The sequence below is a fragment of the Brienomyrus brachyistius genome, chromosome 7, assembly GCF_023856365.1.
Source record: "Brienomyrus brachyistius isolate T26 chromosome 7, BBRACH_0.4, whole genome shotgun sequence".
NCBI lineage: Eukaryota > Metazoa > Chordata > Actinopteri > Osteoglossiformes > Mormyridae > Brienomyrus > Brienomyrus brachyistius.
The window spans coordinates 30,487,325-30,509,986 of record NC_064539.1 but is presented as its reverse complement, the minus strand read 5'-3'; the positions used below and the strand labels follow the sequence as shown (position 1 = coordinate 30,509,986).

Below are 22,662 nucleotides of genomic sequence, written 5' to 3'. Positions count from 1 at the left end.
ATGCCACATTGGTAATGCATGCCTGTCAGAGTTGCTGCGACTCATTAGGCTGAAGGCGACCCATCTCATCATGCCGGTTTCGGATTCAACCCACTCATCCATCCATCCATGTTCCATTCCCGATTGTCCTACTCAGTCAGAAATTTTAAAAACTATTTTTTTTGTAAATCATTTCATCAGTCACAGTCATTGTGCTGAGAACTCAGAAGTCCTGGCTTTTGATCTTTGAATATTGACACACGCCAAATTCTGCCCGGACCTCTTGCAACAGAGGAGCACGTGTTCTGCCAAACATAGCTTCAAACGAATCAATACAATCCAGGGGAAAGGTCTTTTTCTCATAAATACGGCTACACTTTGCATTGCTTTTAATAAACTGTTCATCCCAGCATTTGCAGGTTCTTAAACATCAACTTGTTCCCATTAAACGGCATTATTAAAACAAAGCGGTATAATATGAATACTACAGTTAGTTAATATGAGCCTTAATCTTACATTATCAAGGCAAACTCAGATTACAGTTCAACTCAACCATTCAAAGACATATCGCTAAATATCTTATCTTACTGAGAAAACAATTTTTTTTTGATGGTATTAAGTGATCGTATTGGGGTCAGAATGCAATGTTGATTTTTTTGTTGTGAGAATGCACACATGTAAGTGACAACAATAAATAAATTACTAAATACATGATTATAATTTCTGCATCTTCTCTAAGATAGCGGTAAGGCACTGATGCACGCAGTTAGTGTAGACACACTCCATTAATGCTGCTTCCCGATAATGTCAGTAGCCAAGGGTTTCGTTTGTGTTTCCCTGCGACGGTGAAGCCTAGTTGGTGTTTATATGATATTTAAAAGCACCAGACGAATGCTCTGTGCGAGATTCTTATTATTAAGGTTGCGATCATTTACTGCACGTTTAAGATTAAGTCACATGACCGCTACTGCGGGAGGACGGGGTGTGTCACATGACCGCTGTTGCGGGAGGGCGGGGCTGTGTCACATGACCGGGCCTCAGCCATGGCCGACGACGCCAGACGGCGGGGCTTCGAGTTGGAGCGGAGGGTGTTTGAGCTGGATAGCAAATGCTCCGGCCTCCGCATGGAAAAACACGGTAAGGTGCCGCCGTTAGAATAGCGATACTTATTAGGAGCTCCCGGGGCGAGGCTGCCCGCTCTTTTCGCTGTTGTAGCTTCGTGTTTTTAGCGGCGCGCTTTAGCTGACACTCCTGACCGGGCGCTCTTCTCACTGGACAGCCCAAACGTGTGGCCGCGGATCCCGGCGCGTCGGTGACTCGGCTGACGGGGCCCCGTTTTCGGTCGTCGTCTCCCTTTTTTCTTCGATATAAAGTCGGACTTTCACTCGGTTTTTAAGTGCAGTGCCCGCATTTGTTAACTGTCGGTTTAACCTCCCTTCATGTGTGGCGGCCTCAGTCTGTCCATGAAGGATTAGGGTTCGAAAAAGGCAAAAGCTGGTATAAACATCTGCTTATATTTGCGCTTTCTGTCTCCAAGAAGGAGATTCTGTTTTTCGGAAAGTATCCCTGGCAGTTCCCGCTGGCCATGGTTTAAACGAAGCTCTTAATAAGACACCGAGATGCTGCACACACCTCGTACAGTGTCACACAGTAGCATCGTACCGCAACACTTCATTGCCTTGGCGAAATGCATCCTTCAGCAACTGATTAACGTTTTCTGTTTTCCCTAGATGATGATTATTTGCAGAATGCTTCCACCATACTAGACAAGCTGAAGAACTACTACAGACACGGGGCCGAGAGCAGCAGCCTACCGAAGCTACTGCAGGATTACACCCAGGTAACGGTCTTTGCAGCGGGATTACACTCAGGTAACGGTCTTTGCAGCGGGATTACACGCAGGTAACGGTCTTTGCAGCGGGATTACACCCAGGTAACGGTCTTTGCAGCGGGATTACATGCAGGTAACGGTTTTTGCTGCGGGATTATGACAAGACCTGGTCGGGGACTGTGATTGGTAGCAGCAGACTGATGATAAAGTCCAGACATTTCAGCCTGATTGAAATCTACTTTCTGCCCTGTGATGGGTTGGCAACCAATCCTGGGTTATTCTCTGCCTTCTGAGAGAGACTCTGGAACCCCACAACCCTGCATAGGACAAGCAGATATACTGACACTAAACATGTTATTTATGGTGTATAAAAACGCACATTTTTAATTTTTCACCTGGCTTGATTTTGTATAAAAAATGTTGTTTTATACAGTTGTTAAAAAGTGGAAACTCTGAACATGAAATCACAAGTGTCCCTAATTCAATTAAAAGAGGCAAAACATATAATTACATGGAAGTAAAAACTTAATCTTTTTTGAAACTATTTTGAAACCAAGTCTTGTTTATATAGACTGTCTATTTATCCAACATTTCAAACTCGGTTTTTTTTATATATATATATATATATATATATATATATATATATATATATATATATATATATATATATATATATATATATATATATAAAATAAACTTTTCAGTGTTATGTCTTGCCAGGTGGCTGAAAGGCTGATGTTCATTTTTATTGTTTGACATTTGAAGAGAGACCATATAGTTACATGCTGTGCTCAGAAGAAAAGGAATCTTTTCTCCATCTTGCTGTATTTATATAGTTTTTTAATTGATAAGCTCACAAGCACATTAATTTAATACATTTGGACTAATTAGTACACAAATGATCAAGTAATTACCCAAAGTTTTCTTTTGTTTTGATTTTTAGCAGAAAAAAATCATTAGAATTCAGTTTTGGTGTGTTGTCTGTTTATACACCTTTGGGGTACATGGTTCTGCCTGTACAGTGTCCCGATTACCAAATCCTGGGTAGTGAGGAAATGATGACACTCTTCTCAGCATGTTCATGTAGGTTTCCTTTGGGTTCTCCAGGTTTCTTCTATAGATGCTAAATGTGCCGTGTGTTGCCATGGGGATACTGCTGATTCGCTGATGACTTTAAGTAGGCATGTAAATTGCCGGCCCCAAGGAATGGTTGGGTATATTGGAAATCTTCGGTTTCTGTCATGAATCAATTGATTAATTCGGTAAACCACATTCAAACATTTAACGTCACTGGAAAAAAAAAAATCACTAATAATACTGTGGTAACTTTATCACACAAAGAGAGTAGAATCTCAGAACACAAATTATTATTATTAAACAGGGAGAACATGCCAGTGTAAAATTGTCAAAAGGCCAGCTACTGAACTGTACAGAAACTCAAACACCTCCCAGGAAACACAGCCCAGCTTTCCCAGCCTCCTAGCGCGGATTAGCAGAATGACCTTCGATCGTTTTTTATTTTGGGTAAAATGAAAGATTAATCTTTGGGCCGGATATAATAATGAATTATAAACACTTTGCAGGCTGGTACTTTGAGACCTCTTAAGTGGTGCAGGAACTGACAGGGTCCCTTCTTCTCTACTATGGAAAATAGCTGATCGCCCAATGTAATCATCTTAATTATTTTTGTAGTTGTGTCTGTAGCTCTTGCGCTTTTAACTTCATAGTCTGATTTAGTTTACATATCATACAGCAATTTCTGCTAAGATTGACGCATCACACCGATGTTGAAATCTTAATTTTAACACATATTGGCCAATAGCGATATATTAACTACCGCCATGCATCTAAATCAGTCCTGACTATACAGGTCAATGCATTGAATAGCCTACTTAATAATCGATTCATCACAATACATCTTTACACCCCTTGTTTTAAGGGTTTCTAAGTATTTAATTGCATACTTTAAAGCTACTTTTCACAAATAGTTCCGATATAAAGAAGTTTCACAAATATCTCTACGCTGTAAGAGGTTCATAGGAGGAATGGGGCTGCCTCTCCCTTGCCATCCCTGCACAGGTGGTTCTGGATGTGACGTTTTACGAGGAGAACCAGCTGGTGGACCAGGAGTTCCCCGAGGACTCCTCCCCGTTCCGGATCCAGCAGCTGCTGCAGGACCTGACCGAGCCGGAGCTGCTGGCTGGGAGATTGGTGCCAACACAGGATGTGAGGGCCTCTTTGATCCTAGCAGGCTGCGCAGACGCTGCGCTAGTCTCTGCACCATGGGGGGGCCGGGTGACAGTTCGCCACACTGCACTCATGTCCCAGAAGCTGAACTGTAGAACTGTTAGAGTGCATTTGTGATATTGACAGTTTTTTTGTGTAAAAGGGATAAAATACGGAAGGAGCTTGTCTCCCAAGCAGTGGCGGCTGCTCTCTGACACCCCGATCGTGCTCGATCCCTGTCCACCACGCAGGTCCAGACAGTGCTGGGCGTGGAGCTGCTCGAGTGTCTGTACTGGCGCCGCGGGGCGCTGCTCTACATGTACTGCCACACCCTCCACCAGAGAAAACAGTGGATCAAGAAGAACCAAACAACGTTCCTTAAGGTGTGCAGGGCGGCTGGCATTAAAATGCCTGCAGAGTACTGTCAGAAAGCTTGTCACATGCTGTGTGCGTGTCCCCTCAGTATCTGCAGGAGGGGGTGCGCTACCTGATGCGGATGCTGCAGGTGAGGAACTCCGTGAAGCTCAGTGATGGTGTCGTGTTTCATGACTCGACGACAGCCAGCTTCCTCAGTGAAGGTGAGCCTGCCATACTAAAGCCTCCAGTAGGGGGCATCGCATGGCCCTGTCAGCTGGGTCTGCGCCACTGAACCTGTGTGCACTGAATTAGGACAAAACATTGCTTCCAGCCATTTTAATAATTTTGTATTCTTTATTGTATTTTTTTTTATTTCATATATTAGGGGTGGGAATTGGTAGTAATTTATCTATATCTGTTCACTTGATGTGCATTGTAAGTTTTAAGCAGATTTTGCTGGTGAGCATTTCCATCCTACATTTAACGTAAAGACAAGGGCAGTGATGCCACGTGTGCTTTTTGGTTACAGCATTTTCAGTTTGGAGGCTCCATGAAATGAATTGATACATTTCTTGACGTGGGTGAAACTTAAATTCAGAAGTAGGTGTACAACACGGAAAACATGCTGATCGTGTTTTTGAGTTGCTTATGGAAAGTGCTGGAGAGCACAAAGACCCTCCACCATCACTTAAATCAGTAGTTTGGGAACATTTTGGTTTCCCAATAAATTACACCAACGCCGTAGAGAGAGGGGGTAGGAGGTAAGACTGAGACCGTCTGCTTTGTTTCACCGAACTCTGATATTTTGCCGGAAACATCCAGCATGCAAACTCATTTTAGACAACATCAGTGTGTGTGCTTTGATCTGGAATTTCTGACTGGGCTGAAAAAATAACTAACCCTAAATTTACACTGCATGGTTTTAGCCCTGATTTCCTGCTTGCTAAACGTTTTTGGTAATTTGCAACAAAAGCCCTCGGTCAGAGGCGAATCGGTGTTCACTTAGTACAGATCGGTCCTTCATTATTTTTAGTTAAGACAACTGGACAGAGGTCCTGATGCGTCGCAGACACCCGTAAGGCATCTAGTGGACTGAATATCTGCACTTGCTGGTGACTCCAAATTCTGTAGTGTGAACATTGCTGTGACTGGCAATGAGTATCATGGCGAGCTACTGTCAGTGAGAGCGCAAGACAAGGGATGAGGTAAATCCCAAGGGAGGAGTTTGAAAATGTGGAAATAGTTCAGTTTGTTTAGAAACTTCTTAGTGTTCGTATAAGAGGTATAGAAATATTCAGTGAAAGTTTACACTTGGCACACTTGTGGCTAGTTGTAACTTTTTAATTGAGATGGTGCAGGAAAAGTACATGCTTACTCATGCATGATAAGCAGCATGCCAAACTCAAGCGTGTCAGTCCCTTAAAATCAGGCCGTGTGTGTGTGTGTGTGTGTGTATATATATATGTATACACACACACACACACACACACACGCAGAGTATGATATCCATATTTGTTTTTTGCTATTTTCTGAACAGGCATCTTCTCAGACACCCACCTGCTGGCTATGATGTACGTTGGAGAGCTATGCTTCTGGGCCGTGAAGTACGAGGACATGGACCCAGAGGCCCCCCCCGAGCGCCGGGAAGAGCGCATCCACTTTCGGGATGTCGGCACACAGGTGCTGCATAAGTACGTGCTGGTGTGCGAGGGTCCCCTGCAAGGCCAGGGCTGGAGCACTGACAACGCCAAGGAGATCCTGAGTGTGCTGCAGTGAGGGGTCGCCCTGGCTGCTTACACTAATGCATAACCTAACCCAACAAACGCAGCCTTCTGCCTCTGCAGCGAGACAGTTGTATAATGAGCTGGAGAACCTGCACATACTGCAACCCCCCCCCCCCCCTCCCCCCAGGGACTGAGCTCGAGACCCCCCAGACAAACACCCCCAGGGACTGGGCAGAGCACGAGGGCCCTGGGGGCTTCACTTAAACAATAGCTCACTAATAGTCCAGCTGGGAGTTCAGAATGTTCCTCACCAGCTGCTTCTATTTATTTTATGCTATTTGTGTTTCATTTTTTTTTTTTACTTTACAATTTATTATTTAAAAAGATATTTCTAAATTATTTGCATTTATATATTGAAAGGGAGGGGATGGATAAAAGTTTGGCAGAAACGTATGTATTGCTTGAGATTTGGTGGTCCAGTTCCTGACGCTGTCCGCGCGCGGACAGGCAGTTCACAGATTTCACTTTTGATAGCGACATTTACACAAATGATCTGTGTTAGTGGTATTATTTTTACTATGTATTTAAGTTTTTTTATGTCATCATTGAAAATAAATGTTGATTTTAAAAGGAAAGCCGTGTGCTTTTATCCGAAGCGGACTGATGTAGCGGCCGCCGTTTAGTAAAACCGGTCCGTGATCGCCTGGCGAGTCCGTCCGAGCCGCATGGACTACTGTGCAGAAAAGGTGACTAGTGGGACGACACCGGAACATGTGCGCCTTACTGGGAAGCGGACCGACACCGGAACATGTACGCCTTATTACGTTTTTGTACGTGTTCCGCTGCGGGTTCACTTGGTGCTCCGGAGATCCGTATTTCCCGCAGTGCATGAGCGTCTTCACGGTACCGAAACTTTAAGAATAAAATGCGTTTAAGATTTTTAACCGTCAGCAGGTTACTGAGGACAGCAGGTCCTCCTGCCCCCCGGAAGACCGGCGGGTTTATCCACCGCTGACGTGAGTCTGCCTACAGGGGGCGCTGCTCTCCCGGCGCAGCCAGACCGCATAGACAGTTTCGCACGAGCTCGGTAGCGGATCAGTGATTTAATCGGAGCAGGCAGAATAAAAACGCTTTACGTCGTTTTTACCTCCCAAACACCAGCTTTGGATCCGGATGAAGTGATATATTTGTGCCACCATCCGAGGACAAGAATGAGACATCTAGGATGAGCATTGGTCACCCAGGAGTTCTGAAGTAAGGCGAGTCTACTTATGTACCAAGTCAAAGCGGCAATCATTTGCGCTTTTTACATATAATTATTATTGATCTGAGGAAACCTTTTGCTGTCCTACAATTTTAGGCTTCTTAGCAGGGTTGCCAGTTGTCACGCATTTGGCGTGACACGCTTTCGGACTCACGCAATAAATTTTAGGGCAAATCTATATTCAATTATAAACCTAAAATCAGCTGCATATAAAGCGTTGGGGTAGTTTGCAAACCCTATAAACAATTTACGAAGTAATAAAACGATCACATACTTGTAAATGCGTACGCAGACTTATCTAGAATTAAAAATATGACCAAAGTTGGTAACCCTGACTTGGTGTTATTACTTATGCAGTAATAGTATTAAACCTTTCCGCTTGTCGATTAAGACGAAGTACAGCTAATGTAAACTATAGGACCAATAGTGTGTGGTTTACTGTGCGTGGGACCGAGTAGTACATGCTGTACAGTTCTAAAATTTTGTTACAGATTTAAATATCACGTTTGAAACTCCTGTAGAAAATTTCTTACACACGGTCCATAGTTGGGAATACCAACAAGTGATGTTGAGCTACTCACACACACACCTGTTTCACTGCTATTCCTCTCACACGCACATCAGTCTCACTGCTACTCCTCTCACACGCACATCAGTCTCACTGCTACTCCTCTCACACGCACACCAGCCTCACTGCTACTTTTCCTACACACACCAGTCTGACTGCTACTCCTCCTACACACATCAGTCTGACTGTTACTCCTCCCACACACACCAGCCTCACTGCTACTCCTTCTACACACGCCAGTCTGACTGTTACTCCTCCCACACACACCAGTCTCACTGCTACTCCTCCCACACACACCAGCCTCACTGCTACTCCTTCTACACACACTCCAGTCTCACTGCTACTCCTCCCACATGCACTCCAGTCTCACTGCTACTCCTCTCACACGCACGCCAGCCTCACTGCTACTCCTTCTACACACACTCCAGTCTCACTGCTACTCCTCCCACATGCACTCCAGTCTCACTGCTACTCCTCTCACACGCACACCAGCCTCACTGCTACTCCTCCTACACACACCAGCCTCACTGCTACTCCTCCTACACACACCAGTCTGACTGCTACTCCTCCTACACACGCCAGTCTGACTGCTACTCCTCCCACACACACCAGCCTCACTGCTACTCCTTCTACACACATCAGTCTCACTGTTATTCACACAGGCCTCTCTCTCTCACATACACCACACACAGGCAGTATGGATAAATTCTCTAATTTTGCCCCCACAGAGTTGCTGTCATGGGTGTCTATACCCATCCATCACTTTTCTTTGTGCTCACACTTTTGTCGGGACTGACATGGGCATCAACCACGCCTTCAGGTAAAGCTTCTTCATTGACTAATGAAAAGGGTCAAGGTTGGCCTGACATCTGGTATTCCTGCCATTGGTCACTTCTACTTCGGATGTTTGTATAGCTGCTTCTTTAATAGAAGTCAGGTCATATTCACCCTGTTTCAGCTCTTGTAAGCTGGTATTTAAAAATGACCTTTTTGTATTTAATTTTCTCAACCATGTTTTGTGGGAAAGTAAAAAATGTCAGTGCTGGAGAAGTGGTGGCAGAAACTGGGTGCTGAGTAGCAGCCTGAGAGGTCTGTGTCACCTGTACAGCCTGAGAGGTCTGTGTTAACCTGTACAGCCTGAGAGGTCTGTGTTAACCTGTACAGCCTGAGCGGTCTGTGTCACCTGTACAGCCTGAGAGGTCTGTGTCACCTGTACAGCCTGAGAGGTCTGTGTTACCTGTACAGCCTGAGAGGTCTGTGTCACCTGTACAGCCTGAGAGGTCTGTTACCTGTACAGCCTGAGAGGTCTGTGTCACCTGTACAGCCTGAGAGGTCTGTGTCACCTGTACAGCCTGAGAGGTCTGTGTCACCTGTACAGCCTGAGAGGTCTGTGTTACCTGTACAGCCTGAGAGGTCTGTGTTAACCTGTACAGCCTGAGAGGTCTGTGTCACCTGTACAGCCTGAGCCTGAGATCCGTCTGCTTTGACACAATAAACACTGTGTGCTTGGATGTCCAGGCCGATGAACATATCGTGGGACCTTCAGCGTTTCTCAGCTCTCTGTTCGGTTCTGTGTGGTCTGTATGTGTATAATGTGAGTAAGGCCTCTTATACTCGAAGTCACAGTACACATTTATTCTGAGCAACTGTATCCCGTCATGCTGAATGAACATCTCTGGCCTAATAGTGCCTGAAGGTGTAGCAGGACAGTGGGGGTCGCCTATTAAGACAAAGTGCTGTTTATTTTGGATAATTGCCCTCGTTCCTTGGTAACAGGATTGCCTCAGAAGAGAGTGGGAATGAGTGCCCAATGGTAGGATAGGCTCATATTCTCATCGTGACTGGCTTTCCCATGAAGAATGTGTATGTTTATACAAGAGTCCCAGAGGACGGTATGTCCTTCCAGTCTAAACGGACAGGACCACAGCACCAAGGTCAGTCTGAGGAAGAGAGCCCTGCTCATTCATTCATGGAAAGCTAAAGATAACCCTGGTAAACATGTTGTTTTTCACTCATAGTCCCTCCAGGAAACAGAAACCTGATCTATCAGTAGCCCAAATAATCCATGGCCTGTTGGCCCCAGTCCATCGCTCTCAGCTTCTTTAAACTCACTGACTAACAGCTGACCCACAATGAGCTGGGGGCCGAAGTGGTATGTCAAGGCTAGGAGCAGTAAAGTGAGCTTTATATGTATGGAAAAACATGGTTAGGTGTGCTGGTGATTAAGGTTGCAAAGAAGTGGAAATTTTCTATGGAAATCTTAACTTGGGAATTCTGGGAACTTGTAATGCACCACCAACTGGTGGTCATTTTGGAGAATGTAGCTTTTATGGCTACTTTTTACAGCGGACGTCAGGCCCTGAGCCAGAAATGAATTCCATGAGGTGGGTGGCAGCCCTAATGGGATTGGTACGTTTGCCAGCTGGGTGGGATTACAAACCGGTAATTTTATCACCTGGCTACGTGCCTGACTCACATGTGCACTTGTAGTGTAAGGCTGTACCAGGGGCCTATAACACAAAAATGACTTCATGCTCTCCAGCATCCTAACTCTAACCCTTACAGAAACATCCATGCTCCCCAGCACACTTACTGTGGTATTTGTGCTTCTCTCATTCCCAGTGACCACTAGAGGTCCCCATTTCACCAGCTGCTTGTCTCGGGAGCAGGAGACTTTTCGCTGCTGGTGGACTGCAGGAAATTTGCAGAACCTCTCGCAGGCTGGTGCCCTCAGGGTTTTCTTCCTCAACAAAAAGTAAGGACATCCCTGGGACTTTATGGTGGACACGTTTATCCTAGAAAAGAGGGCATCAGGATCCTACCAGAACATTCAAATTTGTGCAGCTGTAAGCATGAGTGTGTGCAAAACTGCTAAGGAAGTTTTCTGTGAGTTATAAACCTGGTTATTTTGGCCTTAATAAATGAATAAACATAGCTGTTTATAGGACTGTACTGACAAAAATCTGTATGGCAACGTATCGTAATGTGCTTTTTCCCAATATGTGTATAAGTACAGCTGCTTAATCGAAACAGCAGAAATGAGCAGAAATGAACAGAAATGAACAGAAATGAACAGAAAAACAATCCCTCCAGCATTTCATAATTGAAGAAATTAATAAAGAAGTTACCACAGCTTTTCCAGAAGAATGACCTAATAAACTGCTTATATATGGACCATGATGCGTCCTGTGCATCGCAGTGAAAATTAGTTTTTTGCACAGTGTACACATCTCATTCGCCAAAAAGCTGAGACATTGTAAGTTAACTCGAGGCCGTTGCATAGAGCAGAAATGAAACCATACATATCAATACTACATCAAAGATTGTAATAAGTCACGGTCACACTTCTGTGGATGTTAACCCGGCCTAAATAATACAGACACAAAATTATATGTACAAATAACGTATTTACAAATGTTTCTTTTTTTCACTGGTAGTTTGTGTAGGATGTGATCGGTATTCTGATTCACACTGTATCGTCATGCATATTTTATCATGTCCCTGGTTATCGTGATATGTATCGTATCCTTAGCTTATTAGCAATACCCAGCCCTATATGTCTCTTTCATGGCATTTACTTGACTGCTCCTGGTCTTTAGCTGTAGATGTTAGCTACAGACCCTCATTTGGCTGCTCTTACCATCCCTGTTTGCTTTGAATATTAGTTACAGATCTTTCTGAGTTGTCTTTCTTTGTAGTGTGTCCCCTGGGGGCTGGAATGAGTGTCCTCACTACAGCTCCTCTGAGTGCTACTTCAGCTCACGTTACACGTCTGTGTGGACTTCGTACTGCTTGCAGCTGCTCTCGGCCTCCCTGAATGTCACCTATGATGAGATATGCTTCAATGTCGAGGACATTGGTGACATCCGCCATGCATCCCACAGCCACACTCATCACCATCACACTGTCATGCCATTCAGATGCTTCTGTTATGCAGTGGCTTATGTTTTCTACATAAGTGCAAACTTTTTTTTGGCTTATTTTAGCATCCCTGTAGGCATATTTACAGTGTCTGCTCCCCCCCAGTCTTCCCTGAGCCCCCAGTGGGCCTGAACTGGACACTCCTGAACGTGAGTCGCTCTGGGCTTCACTTTGACATCCTGCTTCGCTGGGTGCCTCCACTGTCCGCTGACGTGAGTGCAGGATGGATGAGCTTGGAGTATCAGACCCGGTACCGTGAGAGGGGCAGCCTGAACTGGCACACGGTGCGTTTGGGCGCCGCTCACCCACCTCTTCTGTTGCTTGATATCCTCTACCTGCTTCTTAACACTGCAATTCTGAGGCTTCAGATCAGCTCGTCAAGTTAAAGCCATTTTTGGATCTGGCTGTGTCCCTCTAGCTGGGCATTGATTCCAGGACCCAGAAGTCCATTTATGGACTGAGCACCGGCACAGAATACGAGGTACAAGTCAGGTGCAGGATGGTGGCATCTGAGAACTTTGGAGAATTCAGCAACATCACACTGGTCACTCAGAGCTCCTCTAAAGGTCAGTATTTTACTAATTAAATCAACAGATATTCAAGACCAGCTTTTTCATTGTTTTCTCTAACATTCAAAAATTCCCTGTTCACTGTGAACTAATATACAGCTCTGGAATAATTAAGAGACCAACCCATAGTTTTTAACAGTCTTTAACAGTTAAATCCTGGTTCTGCTGGCAGAAGGCTACACTGACAGCTGGTTACTTCCAGGCTCAAAGCTTCTAAGACTGCAGTAAACAAGAACAGGGTGAAGCAGGAGACACTGGGAATGACCAAAAATTAGCCAGGGAGGGGGGAGAAGCAACTTTCTAATGCCAGAGATGACCGTCAATTTAGCCAACTGTGCCTCATGAATGGGAGGATGACCTCAAGTGACCTTCAAAACAAATGGGAAACATTAAGTGGTGTGAGGTGCCCTGCTGGGACAGTTCATAACAGGCTCTTAGAAGCAGGACCGAAGTCCCCTAAAGCAAGGAAGAAGCCCTTCATCAAGGTCTTCAGCACCTTTGTCAAACAGAGAAGAATTGAGAAATGAGAATTAAACTAAACATTTTGCTGTGGTCTCTTAAATTTTTCCAGAGCTGTATTTTACCTGACAGTGAACACCAATTTGCCTGATTCCTCTATACTCGGTTTACAGTAACGTAGTACCTCACAGTTAACATGATTGCCCTACATTCAGTTTAGACTAATCTAGTTTGCATCTGTACAGACTGGCTCGTTACAGGTTGTGTACATTGATTCACCACATTGAAGCACACGGTGTATTGAATTGAATTATCAGATATCAATTAGTACATTTACATTCCTTTTGAGATTCAGGATTTGCTCTGGGTGTGCTGCTGATCTTCGGAGCTGCAGGAGGAAGCACCATACTTCTGTTGATTGTCTTGTCCCAACACCAGAGGTGAGGCCAGACCCACTGGTTCATAGGTTCACCGTCATACCTGTTCAGCAGGCATTCGTTTGATTCTTTGCAAACCACGAGAGCAGCAGTAATGTGCGATGCTCAGGATCTCCTGCTTGTTGCCATGGATAAACTTACAGAAGGACATTAGGCTAAGGCTTGGGTGTCATGTTAACGTGAATTGGGATTAAACGGTCAAAAAAGGGGGAAAATATTCAAACGAATATCAGTGAATATCAGACATTTCACATTTCGCCCAGTTTCTACTGGTCAATGTAGGCATATTGCTGCATCCTTAACAGTGGTCTGCAGTATTCATGAGGCCCTCATGGTGTCAGGATTGGTCCGTACCTTATCCCATTCTGTCTGTCATTTCCCCGTATGGCCAGCAGCTGTCACTGTCCATCCCGTCTCCTCTGTTTCCCTATACTTAGCACCTTTCCCTGTCATTTTCCTTTGTTCCCTGGGCTGCGGCAAGGCAGAATGACCTGAGTGTGTGACTGCCAGCCATACATCCCTCTTTGGACATTTTTCAGCCATTTTATACCCCATGTTAATCATGTTTATTGCATTTATGTATTCTAGTATTTGCTCCTTGTCTTCAGTATGTTTTGTTCCTGGTTTTACTTCTCCATTGGCCAGTTTTGAATTTATGTCCTGTCTCTGTTTCTCTAGATGTTTGCGTACTAACTGCTTGGTTGGTTGCTTATGATCCTCACCTGTACATTGTTTAACCCTCATTACATGGTCATATAATGTACCCGCCTGTGCTCTGTTGGTCATTGTATGCATTGGACTGTTTCCCTGTGATTCCTGTAGTGCCCCTTGCTGTCGACACCCATTTCCTGGTTTGTTCGATGGTTTCATGCTCTCCTGCCTTTCATTTCAACCCCAGTTAATTCCTTTGTTGTGTACTGCCTTTGTTTTGACCCTTTGTTATTTTATGTCTGTTTGGTTGCTGTGCATCATCATCCCCTTATTGGCTTCTGCTGCAGGTTGGCAGTGTTGTTCTTACCACCTATTCCAAGCCCCAGGATCAAAGGGGTCGACCCAGACCTGCTGAAGGTACTCCTGCCTCCTGAAGGTGTTCAGTGGTCCTCATCCATGACCAGATTTCTGCAGTTCCGTGGGCTAATTCCACAGTGATGAAAATGCTGTTGCTTCTTCGGTGCATCGGTTCTTTAATTTGTTTCTTTTTTGTTTTCCCTCCCTCATATGTCCAAACACACATACATGCACACAAACATACATGCACACAAACATACATGCACATCTGGACACACAAATAACGTTTATGTGCGCATGTGCTCAGAATGGCAAAATAGATGAGGTCAACTCCATTCTACACATCCACCCCCACAAAGCGAACATCTGCAATGAAGATTTGCTAATCGATTTCCTCAAGCTGGACCTGGAGGAACCAAACCACAGAGCGGAGAAATGCCTTGTGGACCCAGGCAAACCTGCTGTCCCGTGCCGGAAAGACGATTTGACCCAAGACAGCAGTTTCAGCTCAGAGCAGCTTAGGCCCCAGGCCGCACTCTCCAGCACAGCACCTCCGCAGCCACTGTCTCCCTTCTCCTCCTGCCAGTTAAGCACAGCCTCCAGCAGGCCACTGCTTGCTAAGCAGAGCTGTAGCCCCTGCTGTGGCACTGCGGCCTTCTACAGCCAGGTGGGTGAGGTCACTTCTATAGGTGGAGTCATGCTGTCCACTAGACAAGAGCGTAAAGTGGAAAAGGAGATGAGGGTGACACAGCCTGAGACGCCAGACAGCAGCACCTACACCTCAGAGGAGTGTGCTAGACACATTAGCGCTGACTCCTCTACAGAGGGCTGCAAACCATCAGCCAAGACCTCCAGCCTGCCTGTACCCCCAGTCTCTGGCTACATGATGCTGTAGGGCCAAACCCTAACATAACCCCTGATGTTCATGCTATTATGCATAAACGGTCTCCATAAGAGATTCTTCTTGCTCAGATATTTTTGAGAATCATGTTTATTTGAATTGTACATTATCTAAATTAAAATAATTAGGGTACTGGGAGTCTGGCACCTGCAAATGGTGCTGATTGACACTTTCGGTTTACAGTATAAACATGCATATCATTACAGACATTGTTGAGGTTTTTTTCTACAAATGGACAATCTAAACATTTTGTATTGCTCTAGTTACATGGGTCAGTAGGCTATTTTTAAACGGTTTAGGTATCATTTATGCTGCTCATCTGCCCGTAAACTGTGTCTGTTTAAGAGAAAGCTTTACAGCAATCGGATTACACGCATATAATCATTTTTGCTGACTTGGTTTTTGGTAAAGGCTCGTCTTTAAGCTGCGTACGATGGCTTCTGCACTCAGCTTCCAGCTTGAGATTTTGCAGGAATGGCTTTTCCGCTGAAGACGCAGTGAATTGTTAGTGCTTGATGACCAAAGAAATAGCGGATCCATCTGTGATTTACTCTGCTCTGGTTACTGTAGTTTTCTTGTCGCACAGCACAGCCATCAGTCGTGAGTACATGTGACAGAATTCCTGGTTTACTAGGTGTTTAGTCACTACGACGGAAATAAGAGCACAGTAATAAGACAGTAACACAGAGTTTACATGAAATACATGCACATGTGTATGACAACATGATGTATGTTAATAAAATGTACAAGGTCGTACCTACTGAAAGGAAAATCATCACTTATTAATAATCAATACTGAGCTAAAGAAAAACCTCCACTAGAATTAACGATACAAAACGAGGACCGGGCTCCCTTCAGTGTCTTAACAGGCACTGGAAGACACAGTCACAGCGATGGACTTTAAAATATAACATCTTCAATAAGACTGACCTTATATCACGGGTACATGTTTTACTGAGTGTTGTCAAGTCCTTTATTATAAGTGCCTTTGGGCTTTTTCTGAAATTGCTTATAATTTCACCGAGTTGCAGATTGTGTGTTTTTTTTCTTATTTTGAAGCTGTACAAACTGCCTGTTACCTTTCTGTACTGCCACATTCTTCTCATTCACACATTAATTCACTTCTTAATTTGCTGACTAGTTTCAACCATTTCGGCTAACTTGATTAAATATGAGTTTACATCATCTTCCACCACTTAATTTTTGGCCAGAATTCGACATTGAATGAGTGTTTATAGGTTAATTAGGACTTCTTGTCATGCACATATGTCATAATTTTGCATCTCTCTGAAATATGTTGTAATTTTTTGGTTTAGTTTCCAATAATGTGTGTAAAATGTGCTACAAAGAATCAAATATGGTCTATGGCGGGTTATTTACTGTCACTAACAAAAGAAAATGATAAATTAAAACTTCAGAAATATGCCTCCAGTATTTCATTATTGTTGTATGCATGTCATATTTACAAGGAACACATATAGCAAACACAGGACAAACTACATGTGTTCTATGTGGTCGAGTATTTTGGGCTTGTTTTGGGGTTTGTCTCCATTTTATACAGAGGGATGAGGTTACTTTTTTGTATCGTGAGACTTGCCAACAGTGGTTTTAATGTTTCACTGTTAAAGTGTTTTGTTGTGAGTAAGGTTACCGCTTTCTATCTGAAATAAGGGGTGCCACCTCCATCCCTGGGTCTGCGGGGATAACATTTGCGGAGCCTGGGGGGGAAGCAATAAAATTTTCCAAAACAATGTGCAGAAATACGGGACAAATCGCATTCCATAACGGTGCGAATCGGGACACATTTCATTCTGCAATACTGGCGGTGCGGCGGCTCTACGGCCATCGGCGTCAGAACGTTTCAACGTACAAAGCGCGCGCGCTGTAAGCTAGCCAGGCGCGTGACCCGGTTCGTTAACCTCCCGATCCAGTCTCACCACAGAACCGTCTGACACTTTTAAAAAGTAACTTTTAAAACCTTTTTTAAACAAACTTTACGCCAGGGTGGCACGGAGTAACTGCAAGCAGTGTTACAATATCAGATATTGACCACGGAGTAGCGCTCTACTGAGATGCTTTACAAAGTGCATAGACACATGTAGTTGTTATCGGTTACCCTCTTTAAAATAACATGGAAGTGCTGGGGCCGTCTGTTACAATTTGCCAAAGGGGTATGAACAACGGAACTCTTTTTTAGACGTTTTAAAGTTATTGTTTTAATTCTTGCCAAATATATTCCCGTCCACGTTGTATTAGTATCTGCAGGGAAATACAGATGGTGACGCTCTAAATGGCTTTAATACAGGTAATCAAGTCCTGACTCACCTTATCGGTAGAGAGATGCAGGGCCGCGGAGCGGTAAACCTGCAGCGGCTCCTTGACGACTTCACCCACATAGAGGAGGTGGGCTTCATCGCCGCTCCGCTCCCGCTGGCCACTGGCCGGCAAGCGACGGTCCGGCGGGGCTCCGCTTCCCAGCCCAGCCAAAGCGTCAGTGTGTGCGCATTCACCCGCTTACACTGAAATAAGGGATTTGTTATTTCCTCCTAGACAATTACAGAAGTCACAAAAAGGAACAGCTTCCTGGAGGTTAAATTAGAAGAAACCAGCCAGTTGATTAAATTAAGTAAGACCAAAGAAAAGTATTTGAAGGAAGGTAAGGAGAAAAAGCGCTTTCCTTTTCGTCTTGCCTTGTAAGGTCGATCTGACAAATTAACGTTAAAAAATAACCGAACAAGTGGTGTATCTTGGTCTTTTCTAGTGCACCAATGACACATCTTAAATATACTGTGAATGATCCACGAAGATGTGCCTTTTGGTCCATTATTTGGTATATATAGGCCATACATGCAATATATAATAAAATGCTTTTGGCGTGTGTGAAAGTAGTTCTTGCTGACTATACGTCATTTTCATTATTGAATTTTCGAAATGAAGTTTTTTTTTCCAGTACTTTAAACTGATCCATTTATCTTCTAAATATTAGTCAGGGTCACACAGCACACTACAGCCCAGACAGGTTGCCAGACCAGTTTAGAGGGAATGAACATGCAATCTACAGAAAGACTGCAGGGAGACACTCACATCACGTAGTGGAGGCAGGATTTGAATCCCTAACTCCCTGGAGATGTGAGCTAACACCATTACCCACTGAGGCGTCATGCTGCCTTCTCACTTTTGCTATCATATTGATTTCAGAGAGAGACAAACTGCTACATACAGCCACTGGTTTCCAGCAATCGATTCAACAGCAGTGTGACCTGAGGTGTAAGCCATTCCCTATCTCGCTTAGGCTGTCCCTCTGGGTGGTGCACAGTGTCTGACTTCCTGCCGTTCCCCTATTCCAGGGGAGAACGAGAGCCTGAGAAACACCATTCTGCTGATGGAAAGAGAGTTTCAGGCTAGGATAGAGGTGGGTAACCAGGATGCAACACAATGCAGCATTACTTCATATATTTTCTGTGCCCACTTACACCATTCAGTCACACCTGTGGGCGATCCAGTACCTAGAGGAAACCTGATGATGCCGCAGGGCTTACATGCAAACTCCACGCACACAGTCATGGTGGAGACTTGAACCGGCATGATACAACAGTGTTAACCACTGTGCTACCATACCACCCCAAGTCTATTAGTCTTTTTTAATTTAATTTTTTTAAAATACTTCCTGTTTTGTTTCTGGAGAAATTGAAAAGGCCATTTTTACTTATTTCTGCATACATTAACAACACTGAAATCCATACCCCACAGGATTGGGTAGGTTAAAGCAACAGTTGGTAAGGTCTTGTTTCCTCACGTATCAGCATAGCAGTCATAGGCTGGCATAGCTGTGGTTCATTCCAACTTGTATGGCTTATCCACGTGACTCAGGAGGGTAAGGCTTGTGAGGCGAAGCTGGCTAAGGACCTTCGTGATCTGGAGGATCGCCACCAGGAGGGGCTGGAGGAAATGCGGCGGGAAATGCGACACAGTGGTGAGCTGTCGCCACGTTCCATTTGTTTAGGGCAGGGAGTGAGGGAGTTCTGATGATTTTGCGGTGTTTTGGCAGGTGTAAGTAGGTCTGTCCCTTGTTATTTTGATCTTACCAGTAATGATTTAGCATTATTATGGGAAGCACCGGTGCTCAGTGATGACGCAAAGACACTGGCCAGAACTGCACTTTGCCAGTGCTGAGTCGGGAGCCATAAACTCCAGGCAGATCAGTGTTACTGAGCACCATTAGACTTCAGCGTACAGATCTGTGATGTTCCTGTTAGGATTGTATTTTAAGGAACATGAAGATCATTTGTACAGGGATACACTGAGTTTGCTTTAGATGCTCTGCACACCTTCACATGCAGTGGAGATGAAGGGGCTGGAGATGAAAGCACTTGCAGAGCTGAAAGATTCAGAGCTGGAGGAGATGAGGCAGAAGATAAAGGAGCAGGAAAGAGAGAGACAGAGCGAGCTTCTGAAGTTACAAATGGAGGTGGGGTCAGTGATCTCTCCTGAGATGCTTTGCCTAGCCATCTGCAAGCACGACTCAGCTCCTACACTGTCTCTGACCCCATGGCAGTTCAGTGCCAGGATGGCCCGGGTTCAGGCCTCCTTTCAGGGCCAGAAGCAACTGCAAGTGACTCCGCCAGTATCTAGAAGTGTCTTCCAACGCGTGAGTCTTTTACCCCCTTATTCCTTTGCATGCATGTATTTGGTGTTTATCGAGACTTACAGTATCCAGTGCCCTGCGATGGGCTGACCCCCCATCCTGGGTTGTTCCCTGCCTCGTGCCCATTGCCTCCGGGATAGGCTCCGGACTCCCCACGACCCAGTAGGATAAGCGGTTTGGAAAATGGATGGATGGATGGATGGACAGTATCCAGTGTTCCTATATACCGTGATGTAAAAACATGTCTTTATGTGTGTTCAGTGTGTGATTTGGTTTGCGTGTGGGTATTGTTTGCATAGCATGAGCATATTTGGCATTCATACTCAAACAAATTTTGCTCTTCTGTGAGGACAAAACCTGAATAAATTGTTTGGAGACAAATACACACGCAAATGTATTTTATACCTTTAATGGTTTTAAGTAACTTTTCTTTGTTTTGATTTTTTATTTGGATTGTTTGAGGTTTTAATTGCATTAAATGGGATCAAATATCTTTATTACTGTGCTACAAGAACGGAGGTCATTGAGTATGTGTATGTGTCTACATCTGGTTTGTGTGCGACGTTACTTCTGTACACAGAAACTGCAGTCTCTGCAGGAGGAGAAGAGCAGGGAGGTTGCAGCTCTCCACCAGCAGGTGGCAGCATTGCAGCAGCAGCTATTCAAGCAAACACACCAATCAAAGAGAAAGAAGCTTTAGGTATGCTCGCCATGCCTACTGCCTTTCCCTTCATCTTAGAAAAGAGTGGTGCCGTTTTCTGACTCCTGTAAATATCAACAATCATAAACATGCACGCTCATCCACATGCATTTCTCTGGTACATTTTTTCATTTTGCCTGGAATTATTATAGACCTCATCCATAGTATGCATAGTAAAATGCAAAGCATTCTGCATTTGTGCATGTTTAACAATTCTGGATTTATATCCAATTTGCAGTCATTCAAGTCTGCACTTTTATTTTCTTCACAGTAGCCAGTGTATATTGCTAATCCCTCACACTCATTGATGTCTGTCAAACATCCTTACTCTGCCACCACTGGAATGGCACAGAACATGGCAAACAGCTTTTTGCTGTAAAACCTACCAGATGGTACATGTTGCCAAAGGGGATACTCTTCATTTGTTTCTTTTATCTGAGGCTGGGGAACATAGAAGAAGGTCCTTTGTGCTTGAGGTTCTCAAAGCCCAGCATATTATCAGAAAGTAAAGTGAACAATCTAGTGGAGCTGTGGCATCAAGTAAATGCGTGTGAGGTTGACATCCATGAACATCTTAAAACACAGTTTGTGATCCTTTGTCATCACCCAGAGTCTTGGGACTTTATCTCAATTTTCTGGCAATCATTGCTGCCCTCAATGGCTCTGAGATCAGGGTCTTGAATGCCACATTCACATAACAGTGTTAACTTCTGTTCTCTGTGCCTGTCCACGTGGAGGATAAAGGGATTACTGTAAATCTAATACTGTTCTGAAAGGCCTTAAAGCCACCCACCCCCATGCACCTATCCATTATTATTGTCTGATGGGTTCCTCTGTTCAGTGGATGATGGTAAGGGTTAGGGTTATTGAAGGTCTCTTCTCAGAATGGTTTCCTTTCTAACCTGAAGAGCACCCATATACTCACTCTAATGGCTTTAGACAGAAGCATCTGTCAGGCAGAGAACGGTAAAAGCAGAAAAGTCTAATATCCTGCCCAGCATCTAAATAATACCAGCAGTGAATTTACCCATATGAGATGATTTTCCCTTGATTGATGTTTCCTTTGTCTGCTAGTGATGCCTGACTACAGAGGGATGACCCTAATTCATCATATCTATCAATAATATGCACCTCCTCTATATCACACAAGATTGACCTTCTCTATCTGCTGCTGCTATCCACTTGAAATATCTGTAACTTTAAATATGTAATAGATCCAGTGTGTTTTATCAGAGACCTTCTGTGCTTCTATGGTTTTCTTTGTAGAGGCAGTAGGTTTCTTCTTGGCGTTGCTGAAGTGCATCCTTCCCTCCAGTGGGATTAGCAGACTGAGCAGGAAGGACCCACTGCCAGCCGCAAATTAATAAAGTGCATTAGTATGGAATGTGTGCATTGTACACGTGCATTTTATTTCAGAAAGTTATGAAGTGCATGCCAATGTTTGTGATGTTTGATTGTCTTGGAATTAGTTAATACAGTTTTAACTAATAATAACATAACTGTCATGTGAAATAGGTGAACAATCTGCAGTAGTTTTATTTCTCATAGATACATTTCTCATTGCATGACAAATATACTCCATATAAAATAAAAGGTACAAACAGCTTATGTCAATAATGATTATTTTGCGTTTATGATTATTTGTACTGTAAAATCATCAGAATTGACAGTCAGTTTACAGGGCAGTACATGGAGGCGCAGATGGACAATGGCACCCCCTGTTGTCCTGAAGAAGTCCCAGCGGCCCGGTCGCACCCCCCACTAATCACTTTGTCTACTCCACACGCAAATGAAATGCGGTCTCCTGCTGCTGGTATATGCTGGAGGTGAGCCGAGCACTAAACAAATGCGATTAGACGGTGTAGGTGGTCCCTCTGCTCTTTAATCCGCCGCACTGCCAAACTGCCAGCGTGCATGAGCATAAAGGACCAGGCGCTAAGGATGAAAATATCGGAACTGGCGATATTTGTTTCAAAACAATTGAAGGCCGATACCTTAAAATGAGGATCTTTCCACTTCAGTGGTTGTCAGGCTTCTGTTTTTAGATTTGCCAACTAGACTTTAGGTTATATT

General features: G+C 44.2%; 3 protein-coding genes across 8 annotated transcripts; all 3 read left to right on the top strand.

Annotated features, from left to right (window-relative positions):
* Positions 1-963: 963 nt before the first annotated feature.
* On the top strand, positions 964-6,752 carry rimoc1 (rab7a interacting mon1-ccz1 complex subunit 1). The gene is made up of 6 exons (XM_049019804.1): positions 964-1,116; positions 1,710-1,819; positions 3,890-4,036; positions 4,288-4,419; positions 4,500-4,614; positions 5,931-6,752. Exons 1-6 carry the CDS (start codon positions 1,023-1,025, stop codon positions 6,167-6,169), a joined length of 837 nt encoding a protein of 278 aa, XP_048875761.1. The 5' UTR covers positions 964-1,022; the 3' UTR covers positions 6,170-6,752.
* Positions 6,753-7,161: 409 nt separating this feature from the next.
* On the top strand, positions 7,162-16,669 carry LOC125746131 (growth hormone receptor-like). 3 transcript variants are annotated; one of them, XM_049019802.1, is made up of 9 exons: positions 7,162-7,371; positions 8,678-8,769; positions 10,572-10,704; positions 11,648-11,808; positions 11,976-12,154; positions 12,289-12,436; positions 13,254-13,338; positions 14,334-14,403; positions 14,651-16,669. In XM_049019802.1, the coding sequence occupies exons 1-9, from the start codon at positions 7,343-7,345 to the stop codon at positions 15,236-15,238; spliced, it is 1,485 nt and encodes a 494-aa protein (XP_048875759.1). In that variant the 5' UTR covers positions 7,162-7,342; the 3' UTR covers positions 15,239-16,669. The 3 variants fall into 3 exon arrangements, with proteins under 3 accessions (XP_048875759.1, XP_048875758.1, XP_048875760.1); XM_049019801.1 differs by having other exon boundaries at positions 13,248-13,338; XM_049019803.1 differs by having other exon boundaries at positions 7,162-7,376; positions 13,248-13,338.
* A 504-nt stretch (positions 16,670-17,173) lies between these two features.
* Positions 17,174-22,209, top strand: LOC125746257 (coiled-coil domain-containing protein 152-like). 4 transcript variants are annotated; one of them, XM_049020030.1, is made up of 10 exons: positions 17,174-17,208; positions 17,550-17,647; positions 17,795-17,900; positions 18,443-18,511; positions 18,592-18,656; positions 19,115-19,217; positions 19,585-19,712; positions 19,800-19,892; positions 20,470-20,589; positions 21,856-22,209. In XM_049020030.1, exons 2-9 carry the CDS (start codon positions 17,585-17,587, stop codon positions 20,587-20,589), a joined length of 747 nt encoding a protein of 248 aa, XP_048875987.1. In that variant the 5' UTR covers positions 17,174-17,208; positions 17,550-17,584; the 3' UTR covers positions 21,856-22,209. The 4 variants fall into 4 exon arrangements, with proteins under 4 accessions (XP_048875987.1, XP_048875984.1, XP_048875985.1 ...); XM_049020027.1 differs by lacking the exon at positions 17,174-17,208 and adding an exon at positions 17,228-17,415; XM_049020028.1 differs by lacking the exons at positions 17,174-17,208; positions 21,856-22,209 and adding exons at positions 17,228-17,415; positions 21,664-21,834.
* Positions 22,210-22,662: the final 453 nt, after the last annotated feature.

Excerpts from the sequence above, each read along its gene's own strand:
- LOC125746131 (XM_049019801.1), top strand. The coding sequence starts at position 7,343 with ATGAGCATTGGTCACCCAGGAGTTCTGAA. Across the intron at positions 8,770-10,571 it reads GGCATCAACCACGCCTTCAG|TGACCACTAGAGGTCCCCAT; the intron begins GTAAAGCTTCTT and ends TCTCATTCCCAG. Across the intron at positions 10,705-11,647 it reads GTTTTCTTCCTCAACAAAAA|TGTGTCCCCTGGGGGCTGGA; the intron begins GTAAGGACATCC and ends CTTTCTTTGTAG.
- LOC125746257 (XM_049020027.1), top strand. The coding sequence starts at position 17,376 with ATGGAAGTGCTGGGGCCGTCTGTTACAATTTGCCAAAGGG. Across the intron at positions 17,416-17,549 it reads TGTTACAATTTGCCAAAGGG|GTAATCAAGTCCTGACTCAC; the intron begins GTATGAACAACG and ends GCTTTAATACAG. Across the intron at positions 18,512-18,591 it reads ACAGCAGTGTGACCTGAGGT|GGGAGAACGAGAGCCTGAGA; the intron begins GTAAGCCATTCC and ends CCCCTATTCCAG.
- rimoc1 (XM_049019804.1), top strand. The coding sequence starts at position 1,023 with ATGGCCGACGACGCCAGACGGCGGGGCTTCGAGTTGGAGCGGAGGGTG. Across the intron at positions 1,117-1,709 it reads CCTCCGCATGGAAAAACACG|ATGATGATTATTTGCAGAAT; the intron begins GTAAGGTGCCGC and ends TGTTTTCCCTAG. Across the intron at positions 1,820-3,889 it reads TACTGCAGGATTACACCCAG|GTGGTTCTGGATGTGACGTT; the intron begins GTAACGGTCTTT and ends ATCCCTGCACAG.